This window comes from Theropithecus gelada, chromosome 13 (genome assembly GCF_003255815.1).
Source record: "Theropithecus gelada isolate Dixy chromosome 13, Tgel_1.0, whole genome shotgun sequence".
Taxonomy (NCBI): domain Eukaryota; kingdom Metazoa; phylum Chordata; class Mammalia; order Primates; family Cercopithecidae; genus Theropithecus; species Theropithecus gelada.
In genome coordinates this window covers 50,616,160-50,631,088 of record NC_037681.1, presented here as the reverse complement: position 1 = coordinate 50,631,088, position 14,929 = coordinate 50,616,160, and the positions used below count along the sequence as shown (strand labels likewise).

At 47.9% G+C, this 14,929-nt stretch overlaps 1 protein-coding gene and 1 pseudogene across 4 annotated transcripts in view; both read right to left on the bottom strand.

The window, feature by feature from the left end:
- Positions 1–848: 848 nt before the first annotated feature.
- On the bottom strand, positions 849–1,672 carry LOC112604523 (annotated as a pseudogene). The gene has a single exon (XR_003115236.1). The product of XR_003115236.1 is annotated as an uncharacterized LOC112604523 (transcript).
- LBH (limb bud and heart development) overlaps positions 849–14,929 on the bottom strand; it is a 28,783-nt gene continuing 14,702 nt past the window's right edge. For 2 of the 3 annotated variants that reach the window (XM_025353537.1, XM_025353536.1), the window contains exon 3: positions 849–3,459. In XM_025353537.1, the coding sequence (XP_025209322.1) occupies positions 3,271–3,459 (189 nt within the window). In that variant the 3' untranslated portion in view covers positions 849–3,270. The remainder of the gene's footprint in view (positions 3,460–14,929) is intronic. The other variant, XM_025353538.1, reaches the window with a different exon arrangement.

Here is a 14,929-nt window from a genome sequence, read left to right as displayed (position 1 = left end):
GTCAAAAAGGGCCTTGGGTTAGAGAAATGCCCCCAAATCCCTTCTACGAACCACCATTCTCTCACTCTGACCTCCACAAAGCCTCCTTCCTGGTCTCTAGGCTTTTCATCTTGCCCCCTCCTATTCCATCTCCATCGAGCCAGGTGGTATTAAAATGTAAAGCGGACCATGCTAGGTCCTCCCCTTAGAATGAAATCTAAACTCTCAGCCAGGACTGAGTAGCCCTCTTGCATGCTTTCCTCTTCCACCACTCCACCCCATCTGCCAATCCCTTGCCAAGCTGTTCTCCCTGTTGGAATCCCTTTCTGATGCCCCCAACTCCCCTCTGCTCCCTGCCACCTAGTACCTGGTTAACTTCTCCTTGTCACTGCTTCCAAAGACCTTCCTGACCCTCCCAACTGATGTTCACTCTCGGGGCATCCCAGTTTGATCCTGCCTTGCACGCATCATATTCGCCATTTAATTTTTCACTAAGGCAGTGCCGTGAGAGCCAGGGCTATTGCCATTTGTGACCTTGACCTCTTACCAATGCCTGCCAAGCAGTAGGTGCTTGGTAAATGCTTTACATGATAGCCTGCGCTTGCCACATGCCCACCCACTCACCCTCCAGCCTCTGTGAAGGACCTTCTGATATGTCTTAGGTTTTTCTTCCTTTAGAAGGGTAGTTTACACCTTGGCTGTGGGTTAAATCCCCCCCAGTGAATTCTCCCCAGACAAGCCATCAGGTGAACTACATAAGGAGCCTCTCTTGGGACTCCCTCAACTCGGCCTCCTGCAGGACTTCATCTTGCTCCTGAGCTCACTCCGTTCCAACGGAACAGGAAGGGAAAAAGGAAACCAGACCAGAGTGGAAAGCATTTTCAAACTTTATTTACAACTGTCACAGTGACAAAAAGTAGTTTGGAAAAAAAAAAATGCTAGTTTCTCCCTGAGCCTCAAAAAAGAACAGACAGAAGTTACAGGAGGTTCATCTCACAACAGGCATTTTTACTGAAATACTAAGAATTTTTTCAATACAATCAGTTAGAAATACACACAAATTACTTGGGGGGGGGGGAAGAGGAGGCCAGATAGGAGCTCAGCCACTTGTCCAAGAGCAGCTGGGTCCCCCCAGCAGGCTCCACCACTGAGGGTCCTGACATTAGCTGTCAGCCCCTGGCCTGCTCAGACTGCAAACGGTCATACAAAGTGGTCTAGGGACCAGCAAAAAGAATAAACCACCCCCATAAACAGACACATACACAAAGTAGATTTGTTACGCAGTTTACAAGCACGTTCCCATCACACAGCAAGACCGGGACAGGTGATTCAGGGGAGCAGATAAGGGAAGACACCAAAACACAGGAATTGAAAAGGCAAGACCCCCGCCTCCGTCCACTAGGGGAGGCGAGGGAATGAGAGTACGGATGAACCTCTCTCTGCAGCCAAAACAGAACGAAGCGGGGAGCAAGAGAGAGGAAAGCCCCTCCCGGTGCAGGCTGCAGGCCTCTCCCACTTCTGCGAGGAGTTGGAAGAAGTTATTGCCATTGATGTGTGTCACACAGGCAGACAACAGAGGGAGGAAGCAGGGGGTGCCGGGACCATCGGCTTCCCAGAACAGAATCCCGCAGACTGCTGTGTCCACAGCACACCCTCGTCCTCCTGCCCCGGCATCCCCAGAGCCACAATGACCTTGAGGTATTAAATACAGCTATATACACATGTCCAGAACTGAGGGTCAACCTGGACTGACTGGAGACCTGAGGGGACAAGCTGCATGCCTTGGTTGGCCGAGTTTAGCTCAAGGAAGGCTCTGAGTCCACCTCTTGGCCACACGGTACTGCTCTCGGGTGGACTGAAGCGTTTGTCCTGCAACCTGCTGCTTCAGATGGCTCTTAGCTACGACAAGAAATGCTAAGTCCAAAGGCCAACTTTCTCATACAACTGGTGCCCTTGCAGGAAGCAGCGGGAGGTGGGGAGGGATGAGGACCACTGTTGAGTAAGGACAGTGCAGGTCCCTTGCCATGCCTCTCTTCTGCCCTTGTCCAGGAACAACATGGGGAGAAGCCAGGGACCTCATAGCATCCTTTAGTCTCAAACTCGACCCCAAGGCTGCCACGAGAGCCTTGTCCCCACCATGCAAGTCACCTCCCCAACGAGACACAGAAAAAGCCACGTCTGCTCTCCACTTGGCAACCACAAGAAAAACAGACCAAGAGCCCCCATGAGTGTGAGTACTGCAGCTGGGCAGACTGGCGGGAATCCGCAGCTGAGCTGGGGACCCATGTGCCCACAGCTGCTGTGGCTGGGGCAGGGAAGGTGGCGGTGAGGAGGAGGAAGGGCCGGCCTGGGAGAGCACACCCACTCCACCTTGGGAGCAAGTCTTGGGAGGGCAGCAGTTGAGGGAGAGACCTTCATGCCAAGTGTCCACCCTGGGGCTTCCAACAAGGGCAGGAAGTGCTCTCACTACTCCTAAAAAGTGCTGGGAAGCAAAATGGATATATCAGGGAGAAAAGCTGAAAAGCGCTGCCTCTTAAAAACCGATCACCTTGGCTATGTGAGCCTACCACAGCTGGGAGCAGACAGGCCATGGAGAAGAATGGGGTGGCCTTGCCTTTCCTGCACATCACCTCCAGCTGGCTTTGCAGGCAGCCAATTGCTCCTGCTCTCCTTTCCTCTCCTCCCTGCCATAGACCAACACACCTGAAATGAAAGCAAAGGGTGGGGTGGGTGAAACTGGAGAGAGAGATGAAGACCTTGTTTTCTGATGCACCAGCAGCCGGAGTGAATGTCTGCTGAGCGCATCCTGGCTGCAGTTCTCTGCTCAACGTTTTCTTAAAAACGTGTATTTTTTTCTTTTGCCTCATGTTTGTTTTCTTAGCCCAAATGTTCCTCGCTTGCTTTGCACATGCCCCACCTCCCACCCACCAAGACCCATTGGAATCCCACCACTGCCTCTACTAGGCTGCCTGAGTTCAGATAATGATCTCAAAAACAGCACTCGCTCCCCCCACCCCCTAACCCCCTGGCTCTAAGCAGCTTCCTTTCTCAGAGGGCCTTGCAAATTGTCAGAGGGCTCCACTGCTCGGCAAGTATAAAAAAAAAAAAAAAAAAAAAAAAAGGACAAGAAAAGAAAAGAAAACCAACTCGGTGATCTGCAGCTGCAAAACAGAAGCCTCGTTTGACATTTTCAGAACGATTGTGGCTCACTCTCTTCTTCCGTCACGATGGGAAAAACACAGTTCAGGAACAGATGCTGGCTGGTATGACCCATGGGAGTCCACAGGGACTCTACTGCTCTTTATTTTCTTTCGCTGTCTCTTCGCAGTTGTCTTGCTCATCCTCCTGGACCAGGAACTCCTCAGGGGGCCACCGGAGCTCCCCGCTCTCCACCTCCCCTTCTGTGGGTTCCACCACTATGGAGGGGAGGCGGTCCTTCAGTTTGCAGCAGCGGTCAAAGTCTGACGGGTCTGGGAAGATCTGAAAGAAAAGCAGAGCAGGTGCCTGGTCATGTAGATATTTGAAAAGAGAAATTCCATTCCTTCGTTGCACATCCGTGTGGCATACTGGGTGCATGCCGTAGGCCAGGGACTGTGCTTTGCACTTGGGAGGCTGTGGGGTATATAAGGCGGGAGCCACGGGAGAATATTCTGGGGCAACATAGGAAACTGTCCCTCAGTCAGACTCTGATTCTAATCCTGAAGCTGCAAGTTTGGGGGCAGTGCCACTGAGTTTAAAGGTTGATGTGACTCTGTTTGGACTCTGTATTTTATTTTCAGATAAAATAATCCCAAACCATGTTATCCACAGTAAGTCTGGTCTCTCTCTGCAGGAAGTATTTTACGCCAGCAGTGCAAAGAATACAACACGTGCCATAGCATTAAGTACCTCCCGGAATAATTATTGGCACTAAGTGAGCAGGCTACCAGGTGCTATACATATATTACTTCCAACCCACACAGTCATACTGAAAAATAGGTGTTGCTAATGCTAGCTTAAAGAATCTCAGGCTTGGAAGAGTAGGTGGTCCAAGATTAGACAGCCTAAAAATGAGTGAGGGATGGGATGAGATTGAAAACTGGGTCTGGGCTGCGCACGGTGGCTCACAACTGTAATCCCAGCACCTTGGGAGGCCGAGGTGGGCGGATCAAGAAGTCAGGAGATCAAGATCATCCTGGCTAACACGGTGAAAACCCTAACATGGTGAACTACTAAAAATACAAAAAAAAAAAAAAAAAAAATTAGCTGGGCGTGGTGGCGGGTGCCTGTAGTTCCAGCTGCTCGGAAGGCTGAGGCAGGAGAATGGCCTGAACCCGGGAGGCGGAGCTTGTAGTGAGCTGAGATCACGCCACTGCACTGCAGCCTGGGCAACAGAGCGGGACTCCATCTCAAAACAAAAACAAAAACAAAAACTGGGTCCGTTCGATTCCCCTGCCCCAACACCAGCCTGTCCCTCAAGTAGATGGGTCCTGATCCCATTGCAACTGTAAAGTCAAAGCCAAATCCTGATGAAAGGCATGGCCCCCAGTCACAGGTGGGCTGGAAACAAAATCCAAGGATCCTTTCTTTTTCACCTGTGAACATTCCTGGCTTCTTGCCAGCTCTACACCTGAAGGACTCTACTTCTTCTTCCAGAGTCCCGTCAACCAGGCTTTGTTTTTTAATGCCTACTCTGTGTCCTGCCCAGAGCTGGCAGAAACCCCAAATCTGGTTATAAAATCAGGGTCAAATCTGGCTCTGCGGATTCCCTTTGCACACACTGCCCTGTGACTACAGCTGACCCAATTCTTTGTCCAGCAGTTTAAGTACTTAATCCGCTGGGCTCCTGGTCCCTGCCATTCACAGCCCTCAGTGACACACCCCAGAGCTAGAGAGAAGAGCTTCTGTCTGCGATGCTGGGCTCACAGAATCAGGCGCTTGGCACCTTCACGGCCATCTCTTCCCACCTCTCCATGTGGTAGATGAGCAAACCAAGGCGCCAGAGGGGTCAGGAGACCTGCTCAAAGTCATACAGTGTGTTCATGGTGCAAGAAAGGAAAGCAAAGCTTTCAGTGGGTGAAGACACATTCCAAGAGATCTAGGGGGCTGCCTGCTCCTGCCTGCACCTTGATCCAGATGGGGACAGGCCCATGGCAGCAGACAGGAGTCCTCCATTACCAGGACATGGAAGAAAGGCCCTTTTACAAACTCAGGCCTTCCCAATTCTGTGGTGCTCTGAGGGTGCCCGGTCTTAACTGCAACCTAGCCCCAAGCAGTGCTGCCCCAGCCAAGTCACGCTCTCACCACATCACAGGCCACGTGGGGCTTCCAGGAATCATAGGCCTCAACGAAGCCTTCCCAATCCCTGCAGACGAGTGATTATTAACCATTTATCCAATAAGGCCTATTGCTGGGGATTAAGCCTTAAGCCAGCTGTACAACCAGGCATCATTAAAGACTTAACGAGGCTCATAAAAGGTATCATAATGGCAGCCAGGAGGAAAACAAGCCCAGGGACGGGCTGGGCCAGTGTGGGTCACGGAGGCAGGGGGACAAGGACCCCAACTCTGGGCTTTGTCTTCCTGACCTGGGCGGCCTAGAAGTTCTGCCCTCGGACGGTGCTGTGCCCGGACGCGCATGTGCCGAGCGAGGAGTGGCCACGTGGGCTTTTTGGGGGTTTCCTCATTTCTTGGGTGAAGTCAGAGCCCCCCACGGGCTGTGAGTACACAAGGCACCCTCCAAGCATGAGCTTTGGGAGTGGGTGAGAGAGACCCCGATGGAGGGAAGTCCACTACAGGTAACAAAACTCTTTCAGATGTCACCTCGTTCAGGGCTCACTGTCACCCTAGGAATAGTAAGACCCGGGACTCTGCAGGTCACATGGCAGAGCCAGGATTCAAACCTACATCTGCTGTTTTCAGTGCCCGAGCCTTCTGGAAAATGGATTAGGCTGGGCCTTGACTGCCCAGGCAGCTGTCAGGGCCCCAGCCCAGGAGGTGAGCTTTCCAGTCCCGATGCTTGTTCTAAACCTTCAGGATCCAAGACAGCACCATAAGCTGTCAAGAGGAGAGGGGCACCTGCCCTGTGCAGAGCCTGGCCCTGCCTCCACCCTCTGACCTCACTGCCAGGATTGTGCCTGCCTGTGCCAGGGCCACATTGCCAGGGCTGGGAGAGTGAAAACCCAATTCTAACTATGATGGCCAAGGAAAAGCAAAAGGCAAGACAAGCAGGGCAGGGCCAGCAAAAGGAGGAAGGGGAGAAGGGGGAGGAGGAGGAGGAAGAGGAAGAGAAAGAGGAGGAGGAGAAAGATAGGAAGAGGAGGAGGAGGAGGAGGAGAAGGAGAGGGGTGGGAAGCATTGGATTTCATTTCAAGCTGGAAATAGGTCTTTCATTAAAATAAGGAGAAAAATCTAATGACGATGATGATGGATGAAATTTTTGCTGAGCAGAATCTCAGACCTCAAAATAGTTCTAGTCACCACCCCCAACTTATCCACAGTTTTGCTTTCAGTTACCCATAGTCAACTGCAATCCCAAGATAGGTAGGTACAGCGCAGTAAGATACTGTGAGAGACAGAGACCACATTCACATAGCTTTGTTGCAGTATGGTGTTATAATTGTTCTATTTTATTGTTAGCTATCATTGTTAATCTCACATTAAGTCTAATTTATAAATTAACCTTTATCACAGGTATGGATGTATAGGATAAAACATAGCATATGTGGGTTTGGTATCATCTGGGGTTTCAGGCAACCACTGTGTGTCTTGGAACGTATCCCCCAGAGATAACGGGGACTACTGTAACCCTATTTTGTGGATAAGAAACCTGAAGCACAGAGAGGGTGTGTGACTTGCTCAAAGCCACGCACCTGGGAAGCGGCTGAACTGGGATCCAAACTCAGACCTGTAGGACTTCAAATGAAGCATTCACTTGATAACAAGGGTAAGCCACACAACCCAGGCGCTCACTATGTCCTTGACCACCATTGTATAACTCTAGTCAAGTCCTCTCAACCCCAAACGCCTCAGTTTCTCCTTTCGAGATGTGAGGTGACCTTCTTGTCTCACTAGATGGGTACAAGTTCTTGGCAAATATAAAGATGATAAAATACTTTGAGGACAGAAGCGAAATTGAAACTATAATGTCCTCTTTGGAGCAGTTTCAACAGAACTACAGTAAGCATCCAATCTCCAAGCAAGAGGCAGTCATACATACACAGTAATTAAAATAATTCCAAACAGCGCCATTCGTACCGAGAGCTCCACAATTAAGTCTTTAAAGTCCTTGGAAGAAGTCTGAGAATTGAACTTTTCTGATAGTGCTTACTGCCAGAGGACTTTGCTCCCTGAATTGCTTGAAGCAAGCACTGTTTAAAAAAAAAAAATTTTTTTTCTAACAAAGCCTGTTAATTGTATTTTTAAAAATTACTATAATAATCAAACCCTTCCATCAGAGATCTTATTTTATTATCAGATTATACCCATTTGGGCCTCAAAATTGTAGCTCTCTCCAAACACAAAAAGTACCCAGAACCAACAGCTTCTGGTTTCCTTACAGACAGACAGAAAGTCTTGCAAAGTGCTGCTGAGTAATTTGCCAGCACAATCTTATCTCTGACAGCTGCTTCAGAGGCTGACCCCGAGGAGGTCAACATTTTTCCACTAAGTCATGCTTTTTAATCATCTAGGCAGCAGAAAAATGAGAGGTTGCAACTGCAATTTGACGGGTGGGGAAGGCAGTGGAAAAAAGGACTTGAGTCAGACTTGCCAAGCACATGACAGGTAGGGTTGAGGCGGCAGGCCAGCCCGGCATGCTGCCTGCCTGCAGGAACTGTCAGGGAGTAAAGAACTGCCCCTGTTCCCAAAAGAAACTGCTTCTGGTTAAACCTCTTACCCCAAAGTGCTCCTTCTCTCTGTACTACAGAAAGGCAAAAACAAACACAAATCATTGTCCCTTCTCTCTGCGGCGCTCAGAGCCATTTCCCACCCTCAGCCCAGGCTAGGGCAGGTCTAGAAGCATCCACCGCCAGCTGTGATTCTCCCACCCCTACAGCTTCCTCCCTCTGCCAGCCCTGGACTCCACACCCAGCAGCCACATTGGGCTGCCAAAGCTGATGGCTGAAATGAATCGAATGGACACCAAGTGTTATTAGTCCATTCTCATGCTGCTATGAAGAAATCCCCAAGATTGGGTACTTTTTAAAGAGGTTTTTTTTTTTTGAGACGGAGTCTCGCTCTGTCACCCAGGCTGGAGTGCAGTGGCACCATCTCAGCTCACTGCAAGCTCCGCCTCCCGGGCTCACACCATTCTCCTGCCTTAGCCTCCTGAGTAGCTGGGATTACAGGCACCCACTACCAAGCCCGGCTAATTTTTTGTATTCTTTAGTAGAGACGGGGTTTCACCATGTTAGCCAGGATGGTCTCGATCTCCTGACCTTGTGATCCTCCCGCCTTGGCCTCCCAAAGTGCTGGGATTGCAGGCATGAACCACTGCGCCCAGCCTAAAGGAAAGAGGTTTAATTGCCTCACAGTTCCACATGGCTAGGAGGGCCTCAGGAAACTTACAATCATGGCGGAAGGGGAAGCAAACACATCCTTCTTCACAAGGTGGCAGGAGAGAGAAATGCCCAGCACAGGGAGAAAAGCCCCTTATAAAACCATCAGATCTCATGAGATCTCACTTACTATCATGATGAGAACAGTATGAGGGTAACTGCCCCCATGATTCAGTTACCTCCGATCAGGTCTCTCCCACAACACGAGGGGATTACGGGAACTAAAATTCAAGATGAGATCTGGGTGGGGACACAGCCAACCCATATCACCAAGTTCCATCCTTTGCAAATGGAATGAAGCCTCGACGTTCACACACACCATGAACCTTCCCAGGTCTTGCATGCTCCACAATGTAGAAAAGTAAGCACCATTCTTGTCTCCTTAAGCTCACCCTCAGGCCCAGGATTCTCTGCTCCAACAGCCTCTGCTGTTGGTGGGTCAAACAAATGCCCTGGGCTTCCCTGGACCATCCTGCTGCCTTCACCACCCTCATACTAAATCATCAATCCAACAAGGCAACCACTCACCACAAAGGGCCAAAGTTACTTAAATTGATGTTTATATTATATCACATATATATTTCTGTTAATAAAAATTAAATAAAAAGGTTAGCTACCTTTCTTACTTTTTATTAGTTTTTTTTTTTTTTCTTGAGATAGGGTCTTGTTTTGTCACCCAGACTGAAGGGCAACGGCACAATCTCGGCTCTTTGCAGCCTCAACCTTTCAGGCTCAAGTGATCCTCCCACCTCAGCCTCCCAAAGTGCTGGGATTACAGGCATGAGTGCCTGGCCATGGTGAGGGTGAATTTTACAGGGGATACCTCTTCGGAGGCATCCTTTGCCTGGTGGCCTCCAGTCCCAACAAGCCCCGGCATTTGGGGAACTCAGATGAATTCACTTGAAAGGTCAAGGGAGCTTCAAGACTTTGTAGCAGGAAGAGATGGTCTGTAAGATAGTGGATTTTCTGGCTGTATAGATCAGTGCTGTCCAATAGAATGTTCTACGTATGGAAATGCTATCTGCGCTGTCCAGGACAGTAGCCACTTGCCATGTGTGACTATGGAGCACTTGAAAGGTGGCTAAAATTGGCCAGGCACAGGTGGCTCATGTCTGTAATCCTAGTACTTTGGGGGGCTGAGGTGGGAGAACTGCCTAAGCCTGGAAGGTTAAGGCTGCAACGAGCAGAGGCTGTGTGACTGCACTCCAGCCTGAGTGATGAAACAAGACCCTACCTCAAAAAAAAAAAAAAAAAAAAATTCTACTGACAATAAAAAACAAGAATGTTGGGGCTAGAAGTTTATATTTTATTTAATTTTTATTAATAGAAATTTATATGTGATATAATATAAATATCAATTTAATGTAACCTTAACTGGCCCCGTGTGGCGAGTGGCTGCCTTGTTGGATAGATGATTTAGTACGCAGACTACGAAGGCAGCAGGATGTTCCAGGGAAGTCCAGGGCGTTTGTTTGACGGACTAACAGTGGAGGCTGTTGGACCAGAGAATCCTGGGCCTGAGGGTAAGCTTCTGGAGACCAGGAATTCCTCAGCAGGCTTCTTGCTTAGGCATAGAAGTTGCCAGTGAGCCAGTTCCCACCCAGTTCCTGTTTCGCCCATGGAGGAGAACTGAAAGGCAACACCAGGGCTTCAAAGGCCCCAAATTTGGGGAGCTGGCTATCAACTGTCTGCCTGCATGCCAGGTGACCTAAACCTGCCTGCCCCTGGGGTGGGAGAGGAGAGAGATGCCTGGCACCTGGCATGGAAAATGTGAGCAATTCTGGTCAGAGCCGCCCTCCCCTGAGTGTGCATCTCTCAGCCATCATCTCTGACAAACAACCTGAGCTGGCCACAAAGAGGCCGAGGGCTCTGCAAAGAGCCGAGAGATGCTAATAGGGAAAGCGGACACCAGCAGGTGGAGGAGATGAAAGGTGGTTAACAGGACACAAAGGGCTAATTACCAGCTCTGCAAGCTGAGACCTCCGGAGCCTGGACATCTTGCTCTTTTTCTCAAGGGTGGAAAGAGGAAAGAGGAGGGCCGGGGGTGGAGAGGGAGGGGAGAGAGCCCGAGATACATAACCAAGCTAGCTCCCTAAGGCACTGTGGACAAAACCACACAGTAAGCCTCTACCCTCTCTTGTTGCAGAGAAATAAGAAAAATCAGCCCAAACCCACTCAGGAAAATTGCTCTTCCCACAGGCAGACCACAGAGTCTGCAGGATCTGGCTTTTTCCTCGCCTCCATCTCTTATTATCTCTATGACCCTGGTCACATCATTTTATTGCCTCTGAGCCTCAGCTGCCTCCCGAGTAAAATGAGAAAACCGTTTCCACTTTACGATATGGTTGGCATGGTCACAGTGCTGTGCCTTGAGAGCCAACACAGTGCCTGACAGGCTCATCGAAGCGGTGGCCCATTCTCCTCCTCTCCTCCTCTATAATTTGGGTCAGTGCTAATGCTGATCTTGCAGGGCTTTGGAGAGAATCAAATACAGGTATGTGTGAACATGCCCTGTAAACTCTACCTTCCTAATGATGGTTCTTACTAGGTAAAGCTGGGGTGGAGCATTTAGAGTGAAGAACCAAGCGGTCAACAGCTGTAGCTTGGGACAGGAGCAAATAGGCAGCACTCCTGAGCTTGTGCCCACAAATCCTAGGCCAAGTTCTTTGGAGAAACGGCTGCAACTTCATCACTTCCCTCCCCGTGCCTCTGTTTCCCCAGGGCATGGATTAGGCCTGCCAGAATGAAAACCATGCCCTTGTCACCACCCCACCCCTCACCAGAGGCCTTCCTCTTCTTCTACCTCTTCCTTCTACTTACTCCAGGGGCCTGCCCCTCAGCTTCCCAAAGTCTGGATTTCTTCTCCTGGAGAACAACAATGAACTGCCTTGTGTGTTCCTTCCTTCCTACGAGGGGCTGGCTTATAACAATGGGCAGATCTCTACCAGCATCCTGCTCTGCCAAGGGATGAATGAACAAGCAGCAGCTAATTCAAATAAAAAACACACCTGTTCTTTGCCCCCTAATAATGTGTGAAGGCAAGAAATTCAGTTTTTGAAATACTTGCCTCCTGCTATTTTATTATCATCATTATTATTATTTGCATTTTACTGGCTTTTCCACGTGGAACGTGGCTAATAAGAACAGAAAGAATTGTAGCAAAGGGCAGCAGGGCTACTAACTAGATGCAGTGAAGGAAGAATATTCTCCAGTCTCTACTCAGAGACTTGTCCACTCACTGTCCATCTTTAAGACTCATCTTCCTTAAATCTCCCCTGCACTGGGGTTACAGAACATCCACCTCACTCTATTCTGTCTTGTCCTGGTGCCTCTAATCCTATAGAGGACTTAAGCGAAGATTTAGGGCTTATAACAACTGCTGGACCTCCTTCCTTTGGATCAAAGATGCTTAAGCCTCCAGCCTTGAAACTTGAAAGAAAAGGAAATCCTTTGGATAAACACCATCTTTCATAAACATCTCTCGAACACACACCCATCCTGCAAGTCAGGAGTTCCAAATTCTAATTAATTGCACTAATTTCTACTGCTAACTCTGGGCCCAGTGGAATGAGGAAGCTTTTGGAATGTTAGAGAATTTTTTCAAAGTTCTCTGGGGCAGTGAGAAAAGACTTGTTATCAGGCACAGATAACAAAAGACAGTTTTCAGGCACAGATGACTTCAAATATTCATGACTTTTTGACAGTATCATCACTACCTTCTTGAAAAAAGATTGGCCCCCTGTCACCTCCAGGCATCTGTGGGTGGCACATCCCTCTCTCTATCCCCCCTCCACTGGTACTACCCAAATGTCCCATGGTCACACCTCTCTCAGCTGCCATTTCTAACTATCCCCTCATTCTTTGTTTTGGAAACACAAATCTTGAATATTTAGCCTGTCCCATTGCCTTCCTTCCGTTTCTTGTCTGGTTCTCTTTCTAACCCCCACCACGTAGCTTCCAGAAACATCCCTGGGTGGAAACAAATCTCGAAGGCCTTCCTTGCAGTCCTGCCCCATGGCCTTCGCTCCACTTCCATTCCGTCTCTACCCATTCTGCAGTGCACTACCAGGACAACTCACTTTGTCCCCCCGACCCCCAAAATTTTTTTGCCCCACACAAGAAGTCTTGCTTGATAGTAGCTCTCATAAAAGAAGCTTGGAGATTTTAGTTGATCACAACTGCATCACTGAGGCTAACAACTGAAGCAAACAGGGCTATATTCCTAGAGGTATATGCCTTTCAATGAAACCATCCACGCTAACAGAGGAGCTGAAGGCCCTGCTACCCTCTCATCAGGCATATCTATTTAGCCTAGGGCAGCCATTCTCCAAGCTCAATTGCCAAGATCCTTTCCGGAGCCTCCACGGAGGTAACATATTTGCATAGTACTACTAAAGATGTCCTTTGCCTTTTCCACAGTGTTAACACTTGCACTGAGGGTACAGAAAGCAACAGTGGAAGAAACTGCTGGCAGTTTGGCGAGAATTAACATAGTGGCAGCAAACCATACTTGGCATCATCAGTTGTTCCCCAGCTCACCCTCATGATTAAAAATGAAAGCAAGCAAACAAAAACAATTATGCCCTTGACGAAGCAGTAAAAAGTAATTTGTATTAAATATTGACTCCACCACATGTCACTTATATATGTGGCACAGTGAAATGGACAGTCGGCCCACAACATTTCTGCTGCTGACGGAAGTACAAGAGCGGTCGCGAGGAAAGCGGTCATGTGACGGAGTTGCCAGCTGAACTAGCCACTCGTGCCATGGAGCACCATTCTTCTTGAAAGAATGACCAACAAATTGTAGTTATTCCAACTTGGGTATTTGGCAGACATTTTCTCAAAAATGGACAAAGTGAGCCTGTCAGTTAGAGGAAAATGGCTGACAGTATTTATCATCAATGATAAAAATAGAGCTTTCAAGTGAAAATTAGAATTTTGGAAAAGTTGTATCAGCCACCACAAGCTTGACAGCTTCCTAATGCTTGAGATCAGTGGAGACATTAAGAAATGTGATTTTATGATATCATATAATGAAACGAGTCAACCTTTTGAAGACCTGCATAACTCAGTGAACCCATATTTTCCAAATGATCAGAGCATTACACTAAGCATGGGTAAAAGATGCACTCAAAGTGCAAAATAGACTAATTAATTTTAGTGTACAAAAAGGTCACTGATAAGATTTCAGATATCACATTGCCACTAACATTTAAGAAACTACCACTTGTTGGCTGGGCACAGTGTTTCATGTCTATAATCCCGGCACTTTGGGAGGCTGAGGTGGAAGGACTGCTTGAGGCCAGGATTTCAAGACAAGCCTGGGCAACAGAGTGAGACCCTATCTCTACAATTAAAAAAAAAAAAATAGCCAGGCATGGTTGCACATATCTATAGTCATAGGTACTTGGGGAGGCTGAGGCAGGAGAATTGCTTGAGTCCAGGAGTTGGAGGCTGCAATGAGCTATGATCATGCCATTGCACTTTAGCCTAGGTGACAGAACAAAACACTGTCAAAAAAAAGGAAGGAAGGAAGGAAGGAAACAAACTACTACTTGACTACTACTTGTTGAATTTTATGAAGTACCAAAGAAACAAATCTGCATAGACTAGATATCCTTCATTGACTTCAACCAACACATACTGCAACAGATTGACTGGAGAAGCACATGAAAGTCTAGCCTAGTCTTCTATTAAACTAGACATTAAACAGACATGCAAAAATGTAAAACAATGCCTCTCTTCTCACCAAACAATTTCTGTTTTGGAAAATATATTTTTTATGAAAAACTTTTATTTATATTAACATGTAACAGTTTTGTTACTCTAAATGAATCAATAAAAAATTTTGAAAATTCTGTTTTAATTTCTGAAACAGTAAATATCAAAAGATATAATCAAAACAAAAGACATAATCATGAACAAAAGCTCTTTGGGTGGTCCTAAATAACTTTTAAGAGTGTAAAAGGGACTGAGACCAAAAGGTTTGAGAATAGTTGGCCTGAAGAAATAATCCTCTCAGTAAGACAACTATGGGCCAGGTGCGGTGGCTCACGCCTGTAATCCTGGCACTTTAAGAGGTAAGGCGGGCAGATCACTTGAGGTCAAGAGTTTGAGACCAGCCTGGCCAACATGGTGAAACCTCGTCTCTACTAAAAATATGAAAATTAGCCAGGCATAGTGGTGCACGCTTTTGATTCCAGCTACTTGGGAGGCTGAGGCACAAGAATCCCTTGAACCTGGGAGGCAGAGGTTGCAGTGAGCTGGGATCGTACCACTGCACTCCAGCCTGGGTGACGGAGTAAGATTCTGTCTCAAGAAAAAAAAAAAAAAAGACTATGTAAGTCAAGGTTGAAAAACAACATATTTTAAAACTGGTAAAGATTTGATGGGAACATAAAAGGTGCCTTC